The sequence below is a fragment of the Populus nigra genome, chromosome 5 (genome assembly GCF_951802175.1).
Source record: "Populus nigra chromosome 5, ddPopNigr1.1, whole genome shotgun sequence".
In the NCBI taxonomy this organism is placed as follows: Eukaryota; Viridiplantae; Streptophyta; class Magnoliopsida; order Malpighiales; family Salicaceae; genus Populus; species Populus nigra.
This window is the reverse complement of record NC_084856.1, coordinates 22,687,670-22,711,095: the sequence shown is the minus strand read 5'-3', so window position 1 is coordinate 22,711,095 and position 23,426 is coordinate 22,687,670. Positions and strand designations below refer to the sequence as shown.

Genomic DNA, 23,426 nt, shown 5'->3' with positions numbered 1-23,426 from the left:
AGTTTTTGAGTGTTTTTAATTGTTTGCTTGGTGCTTTTGAGTCTCCTAAAAGTGGATCAGTTTTTGGTGGCTCCACTTTGTTAGCATTGTTTCTTTCTTAATTATGTTTATGTTGATTTGTGTTAGAAACTTTCCCACGTCAAAATTAAATGATTCCTAGTTTTCCTTTTCAGAATCATTAAAAAAAAGAGAGGCATATTACGGTTAAATCTTATAGCTATAAAATCTTGTCTGACTCGACAGATTAAAGTCTAGCCCATGGCAGGTTTCATTTATAACAAGATTTAAAAAAAAAACATATCAACGCAAGTGTTTGATTTTAAAAAAAATCAAAATTCAGGCTGAATTACTGATTCACATGTTGATCAGGTAAAATTCCAAGTTAAATCTTATAAATATGGTAAACTTAAAAATTTAATTTGTAAAGTTCGAAAACTTCATTTTTATTTATAGCTTTAAAACACGATTGATGATTTGGTGTCATGAAAAAGATAATGGTTTTACTAAAACTAACATCACTAAAAATTCATGGTAATTGTGAAACATTATTGAATTCATTAACTAAGGAATTGAAAACAGTGGCTGCACTTAAAAGGTGCATTGCACCAACCTGATCAATACTTTGATGACTTGAGGGTTTCAAACATTAATGCATGTCAACATAAAACGAGAGGTCACACTTCGATTAAATGAAGAAAACAGGAAGTCTCATATAGTTCTCTATATATAGCATTCCACCATTGTTGTTTTTTCTACCACCACACTAGAAAGTTATTGAAGATTTTCTGGCAAAATTTAAGCAAATGGATCAGAGAGAGAGCAGCTTTTCTGCAGGAAGAAGCTATGCGAGGCCTGTGTTTGCTACACCAAAGGAGGAAGTCAAGACAGGGAATGAGAAGTTGGAAACTTCAGTAGAGAATAAACCATGGTATGCTATTCCTTCTGTCAGTGTGAAAGCTGAAGAAAAGCCTGCTGTTTCTGTTAAGAAACAACCTGTTAATTTCTATTCCCGTTGTAATGGTGGTTAAACATTGGATGTCGGCAGGTTATTAATAGGGAAGTTGGATCTTTTACACAGTTGCTTTTTGTTTGTTAATATGGCCATTTAGGGTTTCCTCTTTCTCAGTTCCTATTGGTCTTGGTTTGTGTCCCATTTAGTTATTGCTTCTGATGAAGAAAGTTGGTTTGTGTAAGACTTCCCTTATGAATAAATAATTCCTTGTTTCATTACTCTTTCTCTCTCTCTCAAGGAATATCTTTCTTCGGTTTAACAATCTTCACAAAACAGAATGGAATTAAACATAAAATGGATAAAATCAGCAGTTTGAGCATCATTTTATTAAAATGGTAGTCCTAAAATCATGCATTGACAGATGCTCTGTACTAGCCTTTCTACATCTTACCGCTTAACAAAGCTTTAAACATACATTCCACTGCCCTTCGTTGCCGTTTCTATAATTCCACGGCAACTATGACCCAATACACATTCTTCTATACAGCACAGACATAGACACATGCTGGAAGCTTGAGGAACTGATATTCATGCTTTTATGAGATTTGACAAGTACTGTCTCACAAGCTTTTTTTAACAATAAAATGAGAGACCATATATGTCAAAAGAAATTAGGGGTTGAAACAGGTACCCTCTAGATTTGATTGTCTTGAAAATAAATCGACCAAAATAGTATTTAGTGTTAGTCCGCCGCCCCTGAATTTCCTTGCTAGGTTTTCTACTACTTTCACAAATTCTCCCCTCCTTGCACTTTCATAGGCATTCGTGCAGCTTTGCTTGCTGAAACTCCTTTGAACTTATGCAGGATGTTAAAAGGTTGTTAGATGCTTCGTTCATTCTTGAATTGCAAGCCTTGCTTGCTGTGAAGGACACACGGTATAGCCAGCGTGAGAATCAAGAATAATCGCTCAATCAAAGTAACACTGCAGACTTATCCAATAACACTCTGCCCTGGTGTCTTCTTGACATTCTTCTCCCTCATCATCCCTCGTACATTTGCAACTTTGTCCCATCTCTCTTCCTCTGCATACATATTCGACAACAACACATAGTTGCCAGAATTCCATGGTTCAAGATCAATAAGCTCTTTTACTGCAAGGTGTGCAAGCTCTACATCACCGTGTGTACGGCAAGCACTAAGCAAGGAACCCCATAGAGCAGCATTTGGAGTTCCCGCAGGCATGATTCTAATCAGGTCATAAGCCTCCCTCACACATCCACTACGCCCTAGGAGATCAACCATGCATCCATAGTGCTCAAGTTTAGGCTCGATTTGATGATGCTCCACCATTGAAGCAAGCAATTCCCTCCCTCTTTCAAACAGTCCTGCATGAGCACAACACGATAAAACCCCAACAAATGTCGCATCATTGGGGCTTACCCCTTCGTTCATCATCTCCTCCAACAATTCAACCCCAAGTTCACCATTCCCATTAAAAGCCAAACCCGAAATTAATGTGTTCCAAGAAATCACGTTCTTTCGAGGCATCTCATCAAATACCCTTCTAGCAGTCTCAAACATGCCGGATTTATTGTAAAAATCCACTAGTGCATTGCCCACAGCTACAAAATCTCGATAAAGCCCACTTGATTTTGCATAAGAATGAATCCATTTCCCAACATCAAGAGAACCCAAACGAGCACAAATAGGCAGAACAGTAACTACGGTTGCCTCATCCGGCTTAAATCCCCAATCCAGCATATCATGAAAAAGTCCTAAAGCTTCACTATCCCGCCGACTTTGTGCTAGGCAAGAAATCATGATATTCCACGAAACAACACTCCGCTTTCTCATCTGTCTAAAAAAACACAACCCCATATCAACATCCCCTCTCTTACAAAACCCACGAATCATCAAATTCCAAACAATCACATCTCTTTGATACATTTCATCAAACACTTTCTCAGCATCTTCCATTACCCCACAAGAACTATACAACTCTATAACCCCAATTCTTATTGCGCTAAAACCCTCGAACCCAACAACAAGAACCTCCTTGTGCATACATTTCCCAAGTTGAAGCACGCCAAGACTGGAACACGCCTTAAAAATCCGATTCGCATAGGCCATTTTGTTTAGTGACCCGCAAATGGAGACGAAATGGGAAAGGATTTGGTTGAGTTGGTTGAGACCACGTCGAAGGAAATGTGCGTGTATCTCACGGAGCTGTGTTCGGGTTTCGCGCCCGTGGAGAAGGCGCAAGATGTTGCGCTCAATCTCCCTGCAAGCTCTGCTCATCCTTCCTCTTTCTGTTTTACTTGTAACAGAAATTTAAAGTAAGCTGGGGTTTGGCGGGAGTTCATTAACTGTAATTTAAAAAATTGCGAAGCCCATCTTGTATTTTTGTATAGTGGTTTTGACTTTATTATTAGCTTAGCTTGGTTTTGAAATATATCAATAGAGAATGAATTGAAAAAGATTTTGAATTTATTTTTTATTAGGTTATTTAAAATAATTTTTTAAAAATTTAATTTGAATTAAATTTTAGATCGACTAGATTTTAAATTAACCTATTAAAACATATCAATATAATATTGATGAATTAAACTTGAAAATCTAATATTATATTCAATAATAATATTTGAAGAGTACTCCAATTACTCGCCATATACAACTCATAAAAATTAAATAGCTAGTCATTGATGGAGCTCCAATGCTCCGTGAAAAAACAGGAGCCATAGTAGCGTGAATGCCCTTGCTCCAAGGAGAGCATGTAATTTAAGTGGCTAAGTCGAGCTTCTATGATTGTTTTTCATTGGAAGCTTAGAGCTAGCTTTTATTTTTCTCGGTGTATCTCACTTTTCGTTGTGACTAACGCGATTAACATAGTCATCCAACACTCACAATCTGACTGTTAAATTGTATGAGATTATATTAGTATCAAATCTCTTCTCTGCAGACAGTGCTTTCTTTTTGAATTTGTCCCGCTAACACATGCAGACACTCACAAGCTGCATGATTTTATCTCTAGTTTGATTCATTCATGGTTTCTTCAAAACCTGCATGCTACTTTCAGGCATGGAGATTGGAGAAGTATTTGAGTTTATTGTTTGCTTGGCCCGAGTTAAACGCATTACCCAGATGCAGTATTAGCTGTGGTTTTAGCAGTGAAGATGGGATCATCTATTTATTTCGTTTTTATAACGTGCTCTGTTCAAGTTACCATGTACCCCTGCATGCTGGACATGCTGTTTGCTTAATAGTTTCTTTGCTTGGTGAAAGAGGCATCCATGAAGAAAATTGGCTCTGCTTTGATGGCTTTGCCATGTTTATGATCCCCCCACCCCACCCCACCCCCCCCCCCCCCCCCCCCCCATGGATATTGTTTTCTAACAAATTGTGCAGTCCAAATGATTGATACTAATGTTTTTGTCTTTGAATTACTTCTTTAAGAATAGAGTTGGTCCGATGATGGAAATGCCGATTGTTAGAGAAACTGTTTAAAATAAAAACAAATAAAAAGTTGGTTTAGAGTCTGAAAATATTATTTTTAAAGTGTTTATTTATTCTATATGGAGAAAACATCTCTAGAATACAACTAAACTTTTTAAACATTTAAAAAAAAATAAAAAATAAAAAGACAAAGAAAATAAAATATATTTGTCTTTTCGTATATGTGTTTTATGTGTAGTAACATATTTATTAAACTTGAAAATATTATAACCAAACATTATATTTATTAATATTATGACTGTTAATAAAGCTATATGACTATTAATGAAACAATTATATTTTAAATTAAATTTAATATTTGCTATTCAGTTGTATCCCAACAATTATGAATATCAAAATTAATTATAAAAATTAAAGAATTAATTCAAAATAAATTAATTTCACCAACATATTAAATATCAAATGATATCTTTTGATTTTATAAATATTTATATAATAATATTAAAAAACCTATTAATAGAGTTCATTCATCGTAATTTTCACTTAATTTATTAAACCATAAAAACTCATACTTACAATCCCTTAAAAGGAATTTTTAAGATGGGATACACATTTTTTTTTATTATTCATTTAGAAACTACATCCATACGGAGAACTGCGGATGATGTGATTGATAAAACAAAACCATGGCAGTTGGCTGAAATTGTAGATCCCGGGGATTGTGGATTGCTTGCCTTGCCTGAGAGCATGGACACCTGCAGCAAGGTGCTTTAAGCCTGAGAGCACAGACACCTCCAGCAAGGTGCTTGAAGTTTCTTCTAATGTTCATGTTGTACCGCCTGATTTTCTAGTCTGATAATATGTCACCCTTCTCATTTTTCTATCCAGGTGGTTCGTCTTCTATACACAAATTCTGGTGCTGGTATGCTGGCTCCAGGAGCAAATGGTATTCAGAAGCTTTGGAAGTGGCCACACGACGAACAAAATCCAAGTGGAAAGGTAATATGTGGTAAAACAAGTTTGTTAATATCTAAAGTTGTATAAAACAAGTAGCTAAACTGAGTTTTCCCCGGCCAGAACTTTGAGATCGACTTCATAGTCCCTATGCTTCAACGGCTTCCTTCGCACCGGTGGCCCTTTCGCTGCACACAGCAACAGCAACAGCATTAGACCATACTTGTATAAAACCCAGTTCGGAAAAAACTAGAACGAACATGAACAAATGCAACTATTTGCTTGTTAGAGAAATATTTTTTCGTGAGGTAAAGTTTTTAATGTGAATTAAATGTTTAATACAAACCATTGTTTTGGAATATTGGAGTAAATCAATTTGTATCCAAAAATTACATAAAATCCAGAAAAAAGAGGAAACCGAAACGGAGGTGAATGAATTAAAGACAGAGTTATAATTGGCTGAAATTGATCTGAAGGGGATTATCGAGGAAGCCCAAAATACAGATACATTCATAGGAGACGAATTAATACCTCCCCATGCTGGCATGTCTCTCCTCGTGTTCGTTTTTCTTGCACTTTATTCAATTTCATCGATTCCTGTTCTTAAAATCGCGAAGAGAAGATGTGAGATGCTCGGAGAGAACAGTTATACAACGGAGCGGACACTCATATCCCTCCAAAGACGCATTAAAGATAAGTTGGGTATAGTTACTTATTGTGTCTCAAGATAAAATCCCAAGAACATCAGCTTCAATGGAAGTAGTTGCTGAAAGATTTAGAGAAGATGGACAGATGGGTTGCTGATGATCTGTGACAGATTAAGTTGGTGGGATCGTACAAACGTGCGATGGTTTTAGGAATGGGTCATCATCTTGTGAGCCTCCAGTGGAAATCTCTGTCTGCACTGGGTGAAGAGGTGAGACATTCATTAATTTATTTCTTTAATTAGGTAAAATCCAAGATTTTAAAGCTAGGGAAATTTATATTTTCAGGAGGAGTTAGATTGGATGGAATGACTGGATAATGAGGAGCACAAGTTGTGAAAGTGAGTTATACAAACAGCTTTATAATAAATAAATAAATAAAGGATTTTGATCAGTTGCTCATTGTTATGATTTTACTTTGTTGTTTCTCCAGCTTGTGTCATATTTTAATCTTAAGCTTTCAATTTCTTAGCTCCTTGCTTTAATATTCTATAGAGTAGTTTCTCGGGTCTGAGGTTTGCACGGTGATTTAAACTTGTAAAGCCTCTCTGGTCTTAAGCACTCCTCTGGGTCAAATTTTCTTCGGAATGTGTTATCAACACCAGCAGCAGCCTATTTATCTAACAAGAACAAAAGAAGAATATATTTATTTATGTATTTCACTTAAAGTGAAACTTACAATACAAATTTGAGCTTGAAAACTAAGAAAAATTGAAAAGGAATCTAAACATTAGACCTTCTTAACACTGATTTCTGTTTTTGGAATCAATACGAACTAGATCTTTTATTAGAAAATCAGGAGAGCATGTTGGGTGTTTGGTCTAGTGGTATGATTCTCGCTTCGGTTGCGAGAGCCCCGAGTTCGATTCTCGCAACACCCTTTTTTCTTAAGCTTCTTCTCCATCTTTGATGAACATTCAAGTAATGGCTGAGAGCACAAGAGCAGAACTTGCCATTCATATTATCGTCTTGAGTTTTTGTTCATACAAGTCCAAATATAGAAATGCAAGCAAGACTCAGTTTCAAGAGTTAGAAGAAGGATGGAAGACGTTCAGTTTTTCAGGCATTATATAGTCACTCAGAATCTTTGTCTCATTTAGAACTAAATTCAAAGTTTCCAACACCCTGCCAAAGAAAAATTAATTTGATATATTAATATTAAAATTTAATTAAAAAAAGATTGTTTTTGTGACAGGAGTATTGTTTGCAATTATCTGGGGAATGTTGACCCGTATATAAATAAACCCTTATAAATTAGAACAGTATTTATCAATCAACTTATATATTATTTAAATTTCAGATATAAATCGGGATTGAACAAAAATATAGGTGAGATTGCTTAGAAGTTAGGTTGTGGCCATATCTATTATACTAGCTTGAAGACAACCGAAAACAATTTCATGCCACAGAAATTATTGTTGAATTTGGGAGAATTTTGAGATTACTTTAAAAATATAATAGATTGAGAATTTTAATAAAACCTTGGAGTTTTAGAAAGGGTAAAGATTTAGAAAATAAAGTAAAGGAGGAGAGGATTGGAGGATATGATATGGGTTTTGTGAGCAAAAAAAATTCATGTGAAAAATATGATTTGATTTATTTAGGAATAAAAAATATATATAATTATTAATTATTAAAAAAAATCATGCATGACAATAAGCATATTATTAACAAAATCAACAAACTTCGTGATTGATTTATACTTTTTATAATTCTTACATATTCAATAAAAAAAAAATTTCTTTCTCACTTTTTTCTATGTGTTCATCTCATTTTCTTTCTTTTTTTCATGAAGTTGTTGATGATTACTGGTATCACATTTCTCTGCATTTCTTTGTACGGATTATTTTAAAAAAAAAATGAATGATTTTTTAAAGATGAATAAGAAAGAAAAGTTTTTTATTAAGGCATGAATTAAAATTGAAAAAAAAATTAAATGGGACGTTGTTTTCACTATACATGCAGATTAAGTGCACTATGAAAGGGATTAGTATAATTACTATTTTTCCCTTCACAACAAAATTTTACTTACTTGGCTTATGGGGGTATTTTTGTAATTACACAAGAACCTGTCGGTGATTGTAATATTTATTGAGGTTAAAAAAATCTTTTACTTTTTATTAGTACGGTGTAATGTTTACAATACCCTTAAAATCTAAATAAATCTACCTTTGCTTGAGGGATGAGTTCGTCTTTTTATTTTAAAATGCACAATAAATTTATTTGGTTAACTCTTGATTTAGAAATTTATTAACTTGGTAGGTTTTTTTTGTCTTTTTAAAGTGGTAATTTTGTTATTATGGGATGAATACAGTGGTAATTTTGTATTTTGGATGCATGTAGAGGATTTTAAAGGGTGAAACTCTGCAATAATAGGGGTGTGAGAAGAACACGACATCTCCGTCCATATTAAAAGCTATGTAAGTGTTTCGTGAGGTGGTTTGGCTCTAACAACATCTTTTTTTATTTTTTCTCTCTCTCTTTCTCTTTGCCTCAAAAAAGGCATTAGCCAATAAAAAAATATGGTCCTCTTATTATTTTGGGTTATCAAATTCATTACTCTTTTTATTATTTTATATGATTCGCTTTTGAAGAATATTTTAGTATTTGCAATTTCAATTTTTTTTTTCAATTTTATACTATGACATTGAAGTGTTATTTTTTTATTTTGTTTTAGTTTCAGATTTGATCTATTTTCTTTTAATTTTGGGTTTTTATTTTTATTTTTGTATAAAATGTTTGATTTCTTAAAAATTTCATCATTAAATCAATTAATGTTATTTTCTCCTTTATTTTTGTATATAACATTTAGTCCTGATTCTTTTATATTACTATTTTTTATGGGGCTTTTTGTTGAATTTAGGTTTTTTTTTAATTTTTCTTCTAAAAATAGATTCAAATGGATTCATTGAGAATTAAGATCGGTGATTATTTCCAGTTGAATTATATCAGGCTCATGACAGCATTAACATGTTTTAAAGGTTAACCAATGTAATGTTGGTTTTTTTATCTTTCTAACTGATTTTTTTTAATTTTATTCTTTATACTTTACATTCTTTTTTTTCCAATTTTTATAAAAAATTATCACGGTCCCATTAATGGATTGCTTGTATTTGTTTTGCATTATCCTGGGGCCTCAAGCAGCTAAACAATATCGATTATCCATGCAAAAATAGCATCTTAAAACACTGACCTGACAGGTTAATCTTTAACCTGACAAACCTAGTTAAAACAAACATTGTTTTGAATTAACCAAATCAACTCGTAATCTAGGCCTTGAGAGAGGTCATGGGTGGAGAGGGGTACAATAACTTTGATTCAATCCGGCTTCTCAATATGCACAAATCTCCCTCCCCCGCTTCTCGAGTGCCACTAGCCAGGCTCGCAGGTCCCATTAATCAACAGGCAGTCAGGTGGAGCTGGCTACTCGGGTATTCGTCTATTCGAGGTTGTTTCAAGAGTGGATTTCTAGGGCAGTAAGAAATTCGTGTAAAGTTGAGAAATATGTGGCAGCGAGGTGAAAGGGATTCTCTGAAAAGCTCACATGGATAGTTCATAACCAAACATTGCCACCCAGAAAAGCTTGTATTGCATTGGACCCCACTACGTAGGCCTAAAATGAGGGATTTTCTTCCTCAGAGAAAATGTAGAAACAGACAAATGGGTGCTCTCCAAAGCTTCTACCAAGCTCCAGCCTGTGATTGCGGCTGTTCGTTTGACAGGAAACTGGATTTTCTTTGCAATAAACTAGGTTTCTCCAAAAGCAGAAGCTTGAAACCTCGTTATAAAACCTTTCGTTAGTTGCCAAAGAAAACTTCTATTATAGTTGCAGTCATTAAACCAGTCAGAAACAAGGTACAGAGTGGAAACCTAATTAATTTTTTTAAAATGAAGTCAAATTGCGTTGTTTTTTTTTAAAAAAAAAACAAACAGTTTTCTCCAGTTTCACTCGAGACGACTGGGTTGCTGCTCCTTTTTAACCGGATCATAGTGTATAAATTCTCCTTCTGAGTTGGTTAGATTTCAAGTCGGTTCACTAAGTTAATCCTGGTTTAGTTATATAACTAAGATTACAGTTTTCCTATCATTTCAGGAGGAAAAAAAAGCTCTTATTCAATAGCTGGCCAAACTTTCTTTGACATAAATTGTTTGACAAGGGAAATTCCCTTTTTAAAAAAAAATGAAAAAAAACAGAGGAAGGAAACAGTCTAGGCAGATATGGATAGAAGAATATGTTGAACTTCAAATAGACTTTTCAGGTCCGACCCATGACTTGTGTCATCATTTTGATTCTTACGATAACATGGAAACTTGGATACGAGCCCGCCCATGTACAATAATGGAGTTGAGGGGCCATGATGTGATTTTGCTACTATTTTTTCTCAGGCTAAAAATTCGTGTGTCCCAATTTGATGGACCTGTCACCTAACACATGTAAGGTTGATGCTCAGATTTGAAAAGAATGTTTAATTGATGAGATGAAAGTAAAATATAAAAATAATTTATTTCTAAATAGTTTTTAAAAGAGAAAGAAATAAAACCTCCATTGTCCTTACAGGAGGGTTCAAAACGGGAAGGATAAAGAGTAAATGTTCTCCATTATCCTTTCAAAGCGAGAAGAACAGGGAACATGCTCTCCATGTCTCAATCTTTTCTATTCCGTACACTTCCTGTATTTGTTGACCCGCTACTTTCAGATATGCATAGTACCAGTAGCAAAGCCTTCATTTGCATGGTTAAAATGAGAAGACACAAAAAATAAAAGAAAGAAACGAAGGGTTTCTCCTCCTGAGTGTTTAAGTTTACGATAACGATTGCGGTTTTTTAGATATAATTTAGAAATGCATCGAAAATTATTTCTTACATCGATAGATCAAAAAGCTATGTTCCTTCCAAGTATGCAGACAAGGGTCCATGAAGGAAGACATCAACAGACAATTAAGTGTAGTTTTCTCATCTTTTATCCTTTGTGAAATGATGGGGTGAAATATAATGATCAAAGGATGAAAGGCCCAGATGGAAGAATCCAAAAAGAAGTGCAGATATTTGCTAGGGAAGTTTAGAATGACTACAAACTATATCAAGATCAAGCATGTCTCATTATCTCCAACTCCTTTATGTCATTGTCTCATCATCTCCTCTACGGGACCATGTCCATGTCCATGTCCATGAAACACCATGCCCCATTTAAATAAGATTACAAAGCACCCATTAGCAAACTCAATCTACATCTAGCTAGATTACTGGTGCGGATTGATCAAGGCAGAATAATTTAAAGATGATGAAGGGACAGTGAGATTCTTAATGGCCCCAGATTTTCCAAAGTTTGTCAAGTGATCTTAGATTCTGAAAAGGCAAATGGGTCACCTCACCCTCTTTACCAATGTCTCTACATCACTATTCTCGTGCAAAATATCACATGCGAATATCAATATGAAATTGGGTAAGCAAGATACAGCCAAAACAACATGAAATCCCTTTATAATTGTGGGTCAATTTCGGAGGCATCATCGTGTAATTGGAGGTGATAGGGGACCTCTACTACCTAACATCACAGAATTATGTGTCCTCCAACCATGTGGACGATATTATTGATGCAATAATCCAATTAGTGCACTGTTTCACATTAATCCCACTTGTGATTTACACCTAATATTATCACATCTCAGTCAAATTAGAACTTGGTGCAGACGGAAGTAATTACTGGTAGAAAGTGATATTGATCTTTCTCTAGGCTTAAAACACCCTATGAGAGAAAGTACAAAATACATAGATCAGGGACAAACTTCTCTTTTAAGCTAAAAGAGAAGAATATCCATCAATAAATACATAAAAATACAACAAGATTTAACAGAAAGGAAAGTAAATTAAAAAAAAATCATAAAATGTATATACAAGTTCCTTTTAACACATTTGATTACTTAATTACCTGGATGAAACAGGATTCAAAGCTCTTGCAAATCCATTCATAGCTCCATAACCCTTTGAACTGAACCCTAAACACCCCAGTAAACCTTGTCTGTAAGGCAAAAATGTCTTCTTTCTCATCTCCTCAGCTTGTGCTTTACTTGCCTTATAATGCAACTCATGTGGTGATGCTGGTACTCTCCTCTTGCCTATCCCATTCATTGGCTTCTTCCCTGAAGATGAAGAAGAGCCATGCCCACTATTTCCCTTCACTTTCTGACTCTCACCACCAACATTAGACCTATTGTTGCTGTTGCTGTTGCTGCTGCTGCTGCTAGCCTTCTCTTTTGACACACCAAGTTGGACACCAGTACTTTGTTTCTTACTCTTCTCCTTGACCGGTGAGAAGGAAAAGTTAGACCAAAACTTGTTGTTGCTCCTCCCTTCACTCTTGCTTCTATAAAGAAGATCTTTCAAAAAAACCCATTTTTTTGAGTTCCTTCCAGCTGATGATGACCTTGAAGATGATGCAGAAGCTGGAGGAGTATCAGTGCCACCACTAGTTGTAGCCTCATCAAGCTTGAGACTTTCATCATTAACTTCCAAAGAAGTAATAGACCCATCAATTACGTTCTTGTTTTCTTCACCATAATCTTCAAACTCAAAAGAAGTGCTTCTCAATGGTGACATGGATCTTGTTCTTCTACGTAAAGATTTGTTCTTTAACCTCAGATCTCTTCCTCTCGACATACTTTCACCATTAGCACCAACCTTTCTCCAACCCTTCATGAATTCATCTTCATTACTACTATCTCCATCTTCCTCTTCATTTTCAAGATCCATCAAAGGAGCTAACACCTGGGGTCTCTGCAAATGAGAAGACAACTTCATGGGGCGGATCTGACCATTCAGGAAAAGCTCATCAGCTGAACTCATGGATCCGGGTTGACCCGACCCGGTCGAGCCAAACCGTGCAGAGAATTCAAACTCATAACCAATAGCGACACTATTATCAGGCGAAGAAGCAAAATTCGCCATTGCCTTTTCCGCTGATGTCATTGCGAAATGCCTTGGACTTGCCGGACAACTATAAAAGAACCCGCCGTTAACGGGTCCCGATCCGGGTCGACCCGGGCTAGAAGGCGCGCTAACATAAGGTGTGGAACAAGCACTGTCAAAGTCTTCAGTAAAGTAATGGGTTTCTAAAGTTTTGCCATTATAAGGGTTTCCAAGGTCTGTTTTTTGGTCTGGTGTAGAGGTTTGGCCATTTTTGTTCTTACTCTGGGTTTCTTGCAGCTCCATTTTTCTTTGCTGTTCGTGGAAGAACGACAGAGAGAGAGGGAGAGACAAGTGTTGGGGTTGCAAAGTGTTTGTGTTGTGCAAGTAAATAGGGGTTTTGAGACTTGGTTGGGTTCTTAAATTGCCCTTGAAGATGATGAGTTATAACATCCAATGCCATTGTCTTTTTCATTATCTTTGACTAATGACAATTTGATTTTGGAAACTAGAAATCCTTAAAAAGAAATTAAATGGGTTTTACATGTTTTGGAATTTCCAAATGATGCCATTTTTTTATTTGCAAATTCAAATGGAAAGAGGTACATTGAATTTGTGGGTTTTAATTTTCAAGGGGGAAGAATTTAGGATTTTTATTTCTTAATCATCCCATGAAAATTTCAGGAGTTTGATACAAATAGTATTTTTTACAACAATTACATTGATGATACTATTAAAAGTTACACTACGCATGTTTGAGAGTGTAGTTACAGTTGTTTTTTAAAGTGTTTTTCACTCAAAAATACATTAAAATAATATATATTTTTTATTTTTAAAAAATTATTTTTGATATCAGCACATTAAAATAATTTAAAAATATCAAAAAATATTAATTTGATGTAAAAAAATAAAAAAAATAATTTATTTTAAAAATACTTTTAAAACACAAAATTAAAGAGGATTTACTTGAAATGTCGACATAACAACTAATTTATCTAGAATTTATTTTAAATGAATTAATTTAATTAAATATGACCACATGTTCAAACTCCAATAAAAATTTATATAGTTACCTCTAAAGATTTTTTTTAAAACAATGTTAATTTATTTAATTTTTATTAAAATAATATTATTTTGAGATTAAGTTAATAAACTTGTGAGCCAAATCTTACATGGTACTCAACGGCTATAATTTTAATAGTATACTTCAAAATGCATCGGGTAGACTATTAATTGAAGACAAGAATCAAAGTTACATTGAACTCATAAATTTAGACCATTTATTTTTTGCCAAAAAAATTAGTTACTATTTTGTGATTTGATTGCAGAAAGAATTGAACCAGAATCATTTGCCAGCCCATATGCAATGTTCATCTAACCACCCTCCCTTGATGACCAGGACTTTTTACAAAATCTTTAATGATTCAGGACTTATTTTTCAATTTAAATACTAAATATCTCAAACTTCGAGTGAAAGATTCGAAGTGATTGTTTGGAAATGTTTTTGATATTATATTTTAAATTTTTAAATTTTTTTATTGTTTTTGTATTTGATGTTAAAAATAATTTTTAAAAATAAAAAATATTATTTTAATATATTTTTAAATAAAAAATATTTTAAAAAATAACTGTTATTAAATCCTTAAAATATATATATATATATATATATATAGCACTGCCGTCTTCTCTTTTCGAGATATTTTTGTTCTGAAAAGAAACTAGCCCACAGAGGACAAACTAGTGATCTTAGATTAAATTTTATTCTAGCAACATCTAAAATTTTATATCTGAAAATAACACTGCTTTCCCTTCAATATCCTTCCGGCGTGGAGTTAATGACCCGTTATTTGTACGAACAGTTAATGATAAAATTAATAACCATTCGGCGGAGAGCATAAAGTGTTTTATAACAAGGATAAATCGAGGCAAAAAAGAGGAAGCAGGAAGCAGAATGTCATGAAAAAAGGTGTAAACATTGAGAGAAGAGTAGGGATCGAGGTGGGAAAACGGGAAAGCGAACATGGACAAGAAATTTACGAGCAAGGCAGCACGTTTGGCCTCCTGCCATGGCCATTTGTGTGGGTCTTCTTGTGCTTTCTCTATGATGTCATACACTCCCTCTCCTCCCCCATGAAGGCCATTTGGCCTGTCACATGTGACCTGTCCTTGTTCCATTCTCCATGGCAGGATGTGTATATATCCATCAGAAGGGTACATCTTCCATCCTCAGCCCTCTGATCTCCTCGAGATCCACGCATAGTACACTGATCTTGCAGGGGGTCACCACCCTCAGAAGGAAAACCTAGCTAGTGGAGCTCGACTCGTTTGGAACTTGCAATTTTTCGAGTGATGGATGGAGAGTTGACATTCTGGGTGTTAGTTAATTAATGGTATAAATCATTTTTCATTTGTCATAATTCAAAATAAAATAAATGGAGGATTTAAATGGCTGATGAAGGTAGGAAAACCCTCTAAGAAAATGCATGAAAATGGGTGCATTGATCTGCTGTAAAACCCATCTCCTTCTAGGGCTTTTGAGACAATAAGTTATAGCAAAATTCATAGGATCCTAACTTTTGGGCGGCTGCAACGAGGCTAAGGTTCTGTGTTTTAGTAAACCCTGTTTTCTAGGTTTATGATTTTTTTAAGAAATATTTCTTGCGGTTCGGAGAGCCAAAAGATCATTATCTTAAGTAAAGTAAACTGCTAATCCTGTCTTAAACAATTCATTAATCAGAATAAAGATTACGTGCTAATCTGTTGACAATATTGCAGAATACACTGCCTCTTTTCAGTGGTTTCTCTGTCCAAGAAAGAAGAATATTGGTGTCCTTGCATAAATTAAATAAAATGTATAATAACCCAATCCAGATCTGACATGTGGATTCATAGCCTATGGCACACACCAGTTCCCGGAGACAGCAAAAAATATATATATATACTTCCTGTGGACGGTTCTATTTAATGAAGCATATGAAAATTTCTCTACTTTACATATTAATTTGGGAGTGTTTGTTTTTATGTTGTATTTTTTAAAAAAAACAAATTAAATTGTTATATTTTTTAGATATTTTTAAGTGTTTTTAATGTGTTAACATCAAAAATAAAATAAAAATATATATGTTTTTAAATAAAAGATATATGGTATCACAATACTGAACATATATATTGAGAATATGAATAACATATCAAACAATAAACTATATTTTGATGAATAATTAAAAATTTAAAAATAAATAAATAAAATGCATCTGAAAGTGATTTTCAATTCTAGAAAAAAAAATTACACTCGTATTTATAATAATCAAACTCAGTTTAAATTATAATTAGATAAGTTAACTTCATCTAGTTTAAATAATTTTAATTTTTTTATAATTAAAATTATACTGTTTTAAAAATAAAAATTATCTAACAAAAAATATGTGAAAAAACAGCATGGCTTAAAAGGTTATTACAAGTAGCCATCAGGAATAAATGAACTCTGTCTGACTCTGAGTAGCTCAAGTGACAACCTTCCAACGAGTGTTATTGGATTCCTTTTCTGTTGAATCTTTTGTTTTCTTTAATTAATTGGTTTCATATTCTCAAAGGTTCATTGATTTTCCCCATGGTTACTGAATCTGAAAGGGAAATCTGAGATTCATTTGACCGAAACCCATCCCAGGCTAAGTTTAATAATAAATAACAGAGGATTGACTTGCCATGAAGAAACTCAAGTTGATCAATTACCCAATTAAGAACCTACTTGTTGATGTTTTTTTTTTAAATCAAAACATCATTTTAATTTTATTTTTTTAAAAAAAATTAGTTAAATTGAATCATCCCACTCAATCCATCACCCAACCCCAGCTCGGTTTAATAATTATGAATTTGCCTTCTCCACAGGTGGAGGGTTCTATACATGAATAGTGCCAATAATATCATATATACTCACGAGATTGCTGTGGGCATGCCATTTACTGTAAATTTGTAATTCTTGTAACATGTATTTGCATACAAGAAAGTGGTGAAAATAAGATTATCCCATGCCTGCTGTGCCAACAGGCATTCGGCCTGTGATGAAATGTAAATGTTATAAGGCCTAGCCTGGTCTATGATCTGGTAAGCCCGGATCACGGCCGAATCAAATATTCAGACAGAATTCTGATTGTTAGATTGTTCTACCAGTAGTTAACTCTGACGGAAATCTGGAGGGAACCAAATATTTTAGGAAGTGAAAAGTGCACTTAGAAAATGGAGATTACAGATGGTCAGAACATGGAAAACATGCAAGGTTACGAGTGGTGATCATGTTCTTGTTTCCTCTGCCAAAATCAAAGGAATGTAAGGTCAACAGGTTACCTTAGATACAGTTGAAGTTAAATGAGAGGAAGACCTTCTTGAAGGGCTTTACAAGGGTAAAAGTCAGAAACCAATTCATCAACCAACGAAGTTAGAATCCCATTCTCAATCTCTAGACCCTCTTCAAATGCTTCTATGCTAAAGTCGAGCCATTTCCCATACCGAGTGCTCATGTCCTGGTCTACAAGCTCATCCACCATCATGTCTCCCATGCTTTGCCAACCCAAAATTTCCTTGTACAGCTCCTCTGCCAACCACCCCTTCCTTTGAAACAATGTTGACAATCTAGCCCATGCTTTGCAGCTCCCTAACAAAATTTGTCCACATTTAAAGTCAAGGGATTCACTAACACAATCAAACAAAAGCTTTCGCGCAAGCTTGGAGTAATCTTCTTCGTTACTTCCCATCCCCTGGTCTTGATTCTCCAACTGATCAAAAAGACTGGGGTTTATGACGTTGGAGGTTTGACCCAATGAGAAATCTTTCAAGTTTAGCTCTGCACTGACAAGTATATCCCTCATGAAATCTAGTTCCCAGTCGCTTGATTCCTTTGATTCTGTTATGCTGCATGTCCTAGTTGTATATTTTCTTACCACATCCACTGCAGATATTGAGGAGGCTGAGTCTGATAGCTCGGTTTCACCCTCCATTTCTACAGATTCATTTGTTGAGCAATGGCTACTTCCTGAAAATTGAGTATATATTTTGGTCACTATTTTCATCAAAACGTAATTTTATCCAAAAAAGAGAGAACACCCCACATCACATTATGAAGATCTTAAAAGGTGCACACAACCCCGAACCTGAATTGAAAAATTAGATGTGCTTATCTTCCTAAATATCAGTCACAAATTACCACCACTAGGTTCCTTACTGGCATTTAAATGATATTGGTTTATTTCCAAATTATCATGCATGAAGTGACGAGATTTTTCCAAATCCAAATACATAGTTAGAAAAAGAAGTCCAAGAGAATCAGGGTACAGCTTTACCGTTGAGATATGAGCAACTTCCACTTGCAAAAGAAGGTTCGAGAATTGAAACTGGGCTGGTACGTTGACACTTGAGTTCCTTTCCAGTTTCACTGTAATTGCTGCTACTGCTTTGCACTTCAATATCTTCTGATTGCTGAAAAGGTTGTCCAAGTGAGATTGTTAGGGAGGCAAATAAGCTGTGAACCTATATTCACTTCTGAAGATGAGAAATGCTAATTGAATTATTTTTTGTCAGAACTTCCAATCCCGTTAGCATCTGCTTAGCTTTTCTACATACAGAATTCTGTATGCTAATGTGCTCATTAGTTAAGTGGAAGGTATTGGCAACAACTTGCACACAGGCTCCAAATTCTACAGATAAAAACAATACAAGGACTAGCATCTGCACCAAACAATTACCGACTAAAATCCAGACTCTTTAGCACTCGCAAAAATGAAAACTAGAAAATCCAGGGGACAGCTTCCAGAGCAATTCTACCTGACTCAGAAATTATATTAAAAATAAATAAAAAACAAGAAGAAGAAGAAGGTATTGGCAATAATTTGCACACAGGCTCCAAGTTCCACAGATAAAACCAATACAAGGACTGGCATCTACCCCAAACAATTAACAACTAAATCCAGACTCTTTAGCACTCGCAAAAAATGAAAATAAAAAATTCCAGGGTACAGCTTCCAGAGCAATTCTACCTGACTCAGACATTATCCGCAATGTAAGAGAATATACCACCTTTACAGCAGAACTAGGAGAAGCAAGTAAGTGCCCATTTGAACTCACGCAGAAGATTTTCTGAACATTATTGGACTTGGCAAAAACACAAACATGTATTCTTCCTACTTTATCTACTATATCTTTAATGATGATATACATATACAATACAGTAGAGGCATGGAATAAATTAACCCGATTGTCAACCTCTACCAGATAGGTCACCTACAAAGGCATCTACAACATAACACAAATGTTACCTACATCAAAGAATAGAACTAAACTTTCAATTCTTTTCAGAGAATGTAATATTACTCACATCAGGAAAAGCTTATCTTGAAACTGAATACTGACAAAAAAAAATGAATTCCTATTGTCACTCGAGCATTTCAAAGTTCCAAGAAGAAAACAGATAATGTAGATCAGAGATGCCAAAAAAGGAACGATGCATCTGCAGATTGTGGACATATGACTGACCTGCCACTTTTGGTTCATAGCAAGCTGTGAATTTTCCACCAAAATACAATCGAAGTAACCTAGGCTGTCTGACTTATCTTTATCATGAACAACTTGAAGCATCTTGTCCAGTGCTGTGGAGGAGGTGCTTGCCACATTAGGAGTTGATGAGTTTTGAAAAATGGACAAAGAAGTAGAAGAAGTCTCCTCTCTGATCACATTACAATGGGAAGACTCTACTTTATATGTTAATTCTCTCAGTTTTTGTTCCAAAAGAACACCCAACACGTCACCTCCCATAACATTTAATCCAGGAAAATAAGACATTGAACTTTTTAAGGAGGGATGATCTTTACTACCAAAAGAGTCGATAGCAGAACTGCTACATTTCTCCAACATTTGTCCAGATGACTGAGAGCTAGGCGTGGCCCGCTTTATGGGAGACGAGAATGTAAATGAAACAACATCCATGCCACTTTTCCTGCTATCCATGGCCATATTCATGTTCCCATCCATTACAACATTACTTTTTGTAGACATTTCATCCTTATTGAATGATACATTAGGAGTGGCATTTCTGTCAATTTGGAGATCACCACTGACAGAACGTTTCTTCCGAGCTATATTCTTAGTTTTCTCCTTTTCAGAATCTGTCATGACCAAGCCCATCTTTCTGGGCACAGTTTCAGGCTTTACAACAACCTTTTTTGCAGTCCTACTTTGTCCAACAGAACCACTAGTGGATTTTGTTTTTCTACCTTGCTGATTAGAAACTGAATTCTTCAAACCTGAACTATCTTTATTGGGTACAGAATTTTGCTTGAGGTTATTCTGCTGAAGCACATTACTGGTCCTGCTTTCAGAGATTCTCTTCTGTACAGTATTTTGTGTGCGAGGCTGGGTCTTAAGCATCTGGTTTGCTTTGACCTCATTCTGTTCCTTCTGTTTCACAATACTCTTACTTTTCAATGTGGATCCATCCCTTCTTTGACCATTAGTGGACTTTGCTTGTGCTGCAAGTGGAACAGACTTCCCCTTGTTCTTCAAACTGCTGGGAGTGCCTTTTTCAGAACTTGTAGAAGCCTTGGATGATGACAGGCCTTCTGGTCCACTCCAACTCTTGTCACTTTGTTGTCCTTTTGTATTCTTGGCAACAGAGGATTCACTTGATCTTTGGGGCTTAGATGTTGTATGTGCAGCAGCTTCCATTTTCTGTTTCAAATCTCGAATTCTCAAAGGAACTGAAGAAGTCCCGATTGATGGAACTTTACCACTGCTAGTTGCCTTAGGATTTGCCTCAATTATCTTTGCAGCTGCCTCCATTATGTAAGCCGCGTTCTTTGTTGGGGTGAATCCAGGATTCTTAATAGGAGACAACAACTTATGGTGGGTAGATGGAATTGATTTAGCTGATTTTGGAGGCAATGTTTCAGTTTGAAATCTCTTACTTGGCCGGTTTTCCACCTTATGCGGCCTCGATTCCACAGAATTCCAAGCATACTTCTCTTGCTTATTTGGAACGTTGAGGTGGTCCACAGGGTTATATTCACTCCATAAATTAGGCGAGCTGCTATCATATTGAAATGCCCTAAGAGAGCGTGAATCAAAAACTAGGGTAGAAGAGGGCTCAGCAACATTTGATGTTGGCAAAGAATCCAGACCCATAAGCCTTGCAACTGCCCCAGGGGCCCTTGTTCCATATCCTTCATCACTAGTCATTGATGAAGCACAACTAAAGTCACTACTTCCTCTGTTACTCAAGTTTGCTCTTCTATCATCCAGCTCCCCCTGGATGTACAGGAAAAACAAACCGTTAAATCATGTTTGAGATTTTATAACAACTAAAGGATAGTAGAAAGTAAAGTTACAACAGGAGAGAGATGAATGCTCACCGCCTGAAGCAGAAGCTTTTCCATTTTTTCAACATTTTCTTTTCCTTGCTTTAATCCTTCTACAATCACAACACATACAGACATAAATCAAGTTAAAAACTGGACAACTTAGGAAACAATCAGAAATTACCATACGCACAGCCATAATCTTCAAGACAACAACTATACCAGGTAATTCAGAATTATTCGCAAACAGCTTCTTCCGAGACTTCCCATTCCAATCAAACAAGTGAAAAAGGCCTCCTTTTGAACGTTTTCTCTCACCCTCCGTCATGTTATCTACAAATCATAATTGAAATGGTTTCAGCAATAAGTAAAACCTAGAAAAACCAACTTCTAATAAATTCTTTCGAAGTCATTCTTAACCAGGAGAACGATTCAAATAGGCAAAAAACCAACTTCTAATAAATTCTTTCTAAGTCATTCTTAACCAGGAGAACGATTCAAATAGGCAAATTTGTATCATCAAAAACCCAAATTTACCTCTGCATTTTACAAAATAATCAAACAGAACCCATCGGCCAAACTACATTGCCATCAAGTTCCAAATTTAAAATTAAACAAGCTCTAAAGATGAATTGAAACACAATTAGGACACAAAAGATTAGACCTTTAAAAACCACATCCACGCCTAATGTCAGCTACATTGCTCATTCAGCAAGCAAAAAACACAAAGTGCTAGATGTTTACACACAAGTGGAGAGGTAATACAAAAATAACTGCACTAATTACCAAGTAAATCAGATCCTTCTTTAAATAACCAACATTGCCAAAATCACAGGCATTACAGAGCCAAATAACCTTCACTTAACTGGAAAATCTTTAAATTAACAAAAGAAAGCAAAAGGAAAAAGCAAAAAACGATTCAGGTGAATCAAAATCTTACTTGACATCCTCCAAGAGTCGAGGTTCCAACCGTTACTCGCATAAACAGCAAAAATCAACCAAATCCCATTTGCCTTAGAACCACAAAACAGATCGAATGCATCCAGAAATAACTTAAATCGAAAGGGTTTTCTTCAAATCTCACAAACTCTGAACCATTTCATATGAATCTCACTAGTCAACCCATACTATCCAAGAATCCCACATTTTTTCAAACTCCAACCTCTCAACTTTGCCTGTAAGAGGTTGTTTTTTGAGCAAAAGTAAACAACACCAGATGCCTGAAGGCTTGAAAAGTAGGGTTTTTAACAAAATGGCTGGAAAATGAAGTCAAGAAGAGCTAAAAAATAGTGACATTAGCAGATAGAGGGAAACACACGAGATTTGGGGTGCACGAGGAATGGTCCAAAAACATGCGGTTAAAACAAGCCAGTTTAAAAAAGAGTAAAAATGTGTCAGTCTGGAGGGAGAGAGGGGATGGTGGACTACCTGTCTTGTGCTGTTGATGGCATTGGATTTTTGAGACGATGAGACACTGCTTTGACTTTTTGGCAAGACTGCAAGAGTTTGATGAGTAAACTCCTGTGGAATTGTGACTAAAATAATTGATTTATTAACATAAACAAGTGAACCAACTGGGTGTTTTTGGCCTTTTGGTTTTCCAAAGTTATTGATGATTTTTCAATTATTTTTCACATAGATCAAGATTGAATCAATTTTTTTTCAAGTATGGTAAAATAAATACAATCCAATCCATATTAAAAAGATTTACAAATTATTAGGATTAGATTTAGTGCATTGATGTTAAGCCCATCTTTTTTGTTTGATCAAGAGATGTTATTTATGTTAAAATTATAAAATTCATGAGGAATTTATTAGTCATGAATGTGTATTAAAGTTATAGATATGTTTTTTTTTTAATTTAAACCAAGGTAAACAAAGACGAAACACCTACTTGATCACTAAATGTTTGTGTTTTTTTATTTAAAAAAAACACTTTTAATCCAAAAAAATACCAAACATGATGTAAATCAAGTTTTCAAAGTCAATATTTACACATGCTACTTCAAATTGTTGACCATCCGCGTCCTTTGATTTTTTTTTAATTTTAGCATGAGTAAATTATGCATAGATGAGAAAATGGCACCGACCAAGTGATTTCGTGTCAAATGTAAAATACT

General features: G+C 35.0%; 3 protein-coding genes and 1 non-coding gene across 4 annotated transcripts; 1 reads left to right on the top strand and 3 right to left on the bottom strand.

Moving 5' to 3' along the window:
• Positions 1 to 1,295: 1,295 nt before the first annotated feature.
• LOC133694348 (pentatricopeptide repeat-containing protein At1g09190-like) lies at positions 1,296 to 3,325 on the bottom strand. The gene has a single exon (XM_062115845.1). It carries the CDS (start codon positions 3,249 to 3,251, stop codon positions 1,944 to 1,946), a length of 1,308 nt encoding a protein of 435 aa, XP_061971829.1. The 5' UTR covers positions 3,252 to 3,325; the 3' UTR covers positions 1,296 to 1,943.
• Positions 3,326 to 6,874: 3,549 nt separating this feature from the next.
• On the top strand, positions 6,875 to 6,945 carry TRNAP-CGG (transfer RNA proline (anticodon CGG)). The gene has a single exon. It is a non-coding gene; the product is annotated as a tRNA-Pro (tRNA).
• Positions 6,946 to 11,749: 4,804 nt separating this feature from the next.
• On the bottom strand, positions 11,750 to 13,359 carry LOC133693950 (uncharacterized). Its single transcript, XM_062115336.1, has one exon. The coding sequence runs from the start codon at positions 13,271 to 13,273 to the stop codon at positions 11,990 to 11,992; it is 1,284 nt and encodes a 427-aa protein (XP_061971320.1). The 5' UTR covers positions 13,274 to 13,359; the 3' UTR covers positions 11,750 to 11,989.
• A 3,812-nt stretch (positions 13,360 to 17,171) lies between these two features.
• On the bottom strand, positions 17,172 to 22,849 carry LOC133695217 (uncharacterized). Its single transcript, XM_062117110.1, has 6 exons — positions 22,735 to 22,849; positions 21,529 to 21,639; positions 21,361 to 21,419; positions 19,490 to 21,256; positions 18,301 to 18,436; positions 17,172 to 17,993 (listed from the first exon to the last, which is right to left on the bottom strand). The coding sequence occupies exons 2-6, from the start codon at positions 21,632 to 21,634 to the stop codon at positions 17,326 to 17,328; spliced, it is 2,736 nt and encodes a 911-aa protein (XP_061973094.1). The 5' UTR covers positions 21,635 to 21,639; positions 22,735 to 22,849; the 3' UTR covers positions 17,172 to 17,325.
• Positions 22,850 to 23,426: the final 577 nt, after the last annotated feature.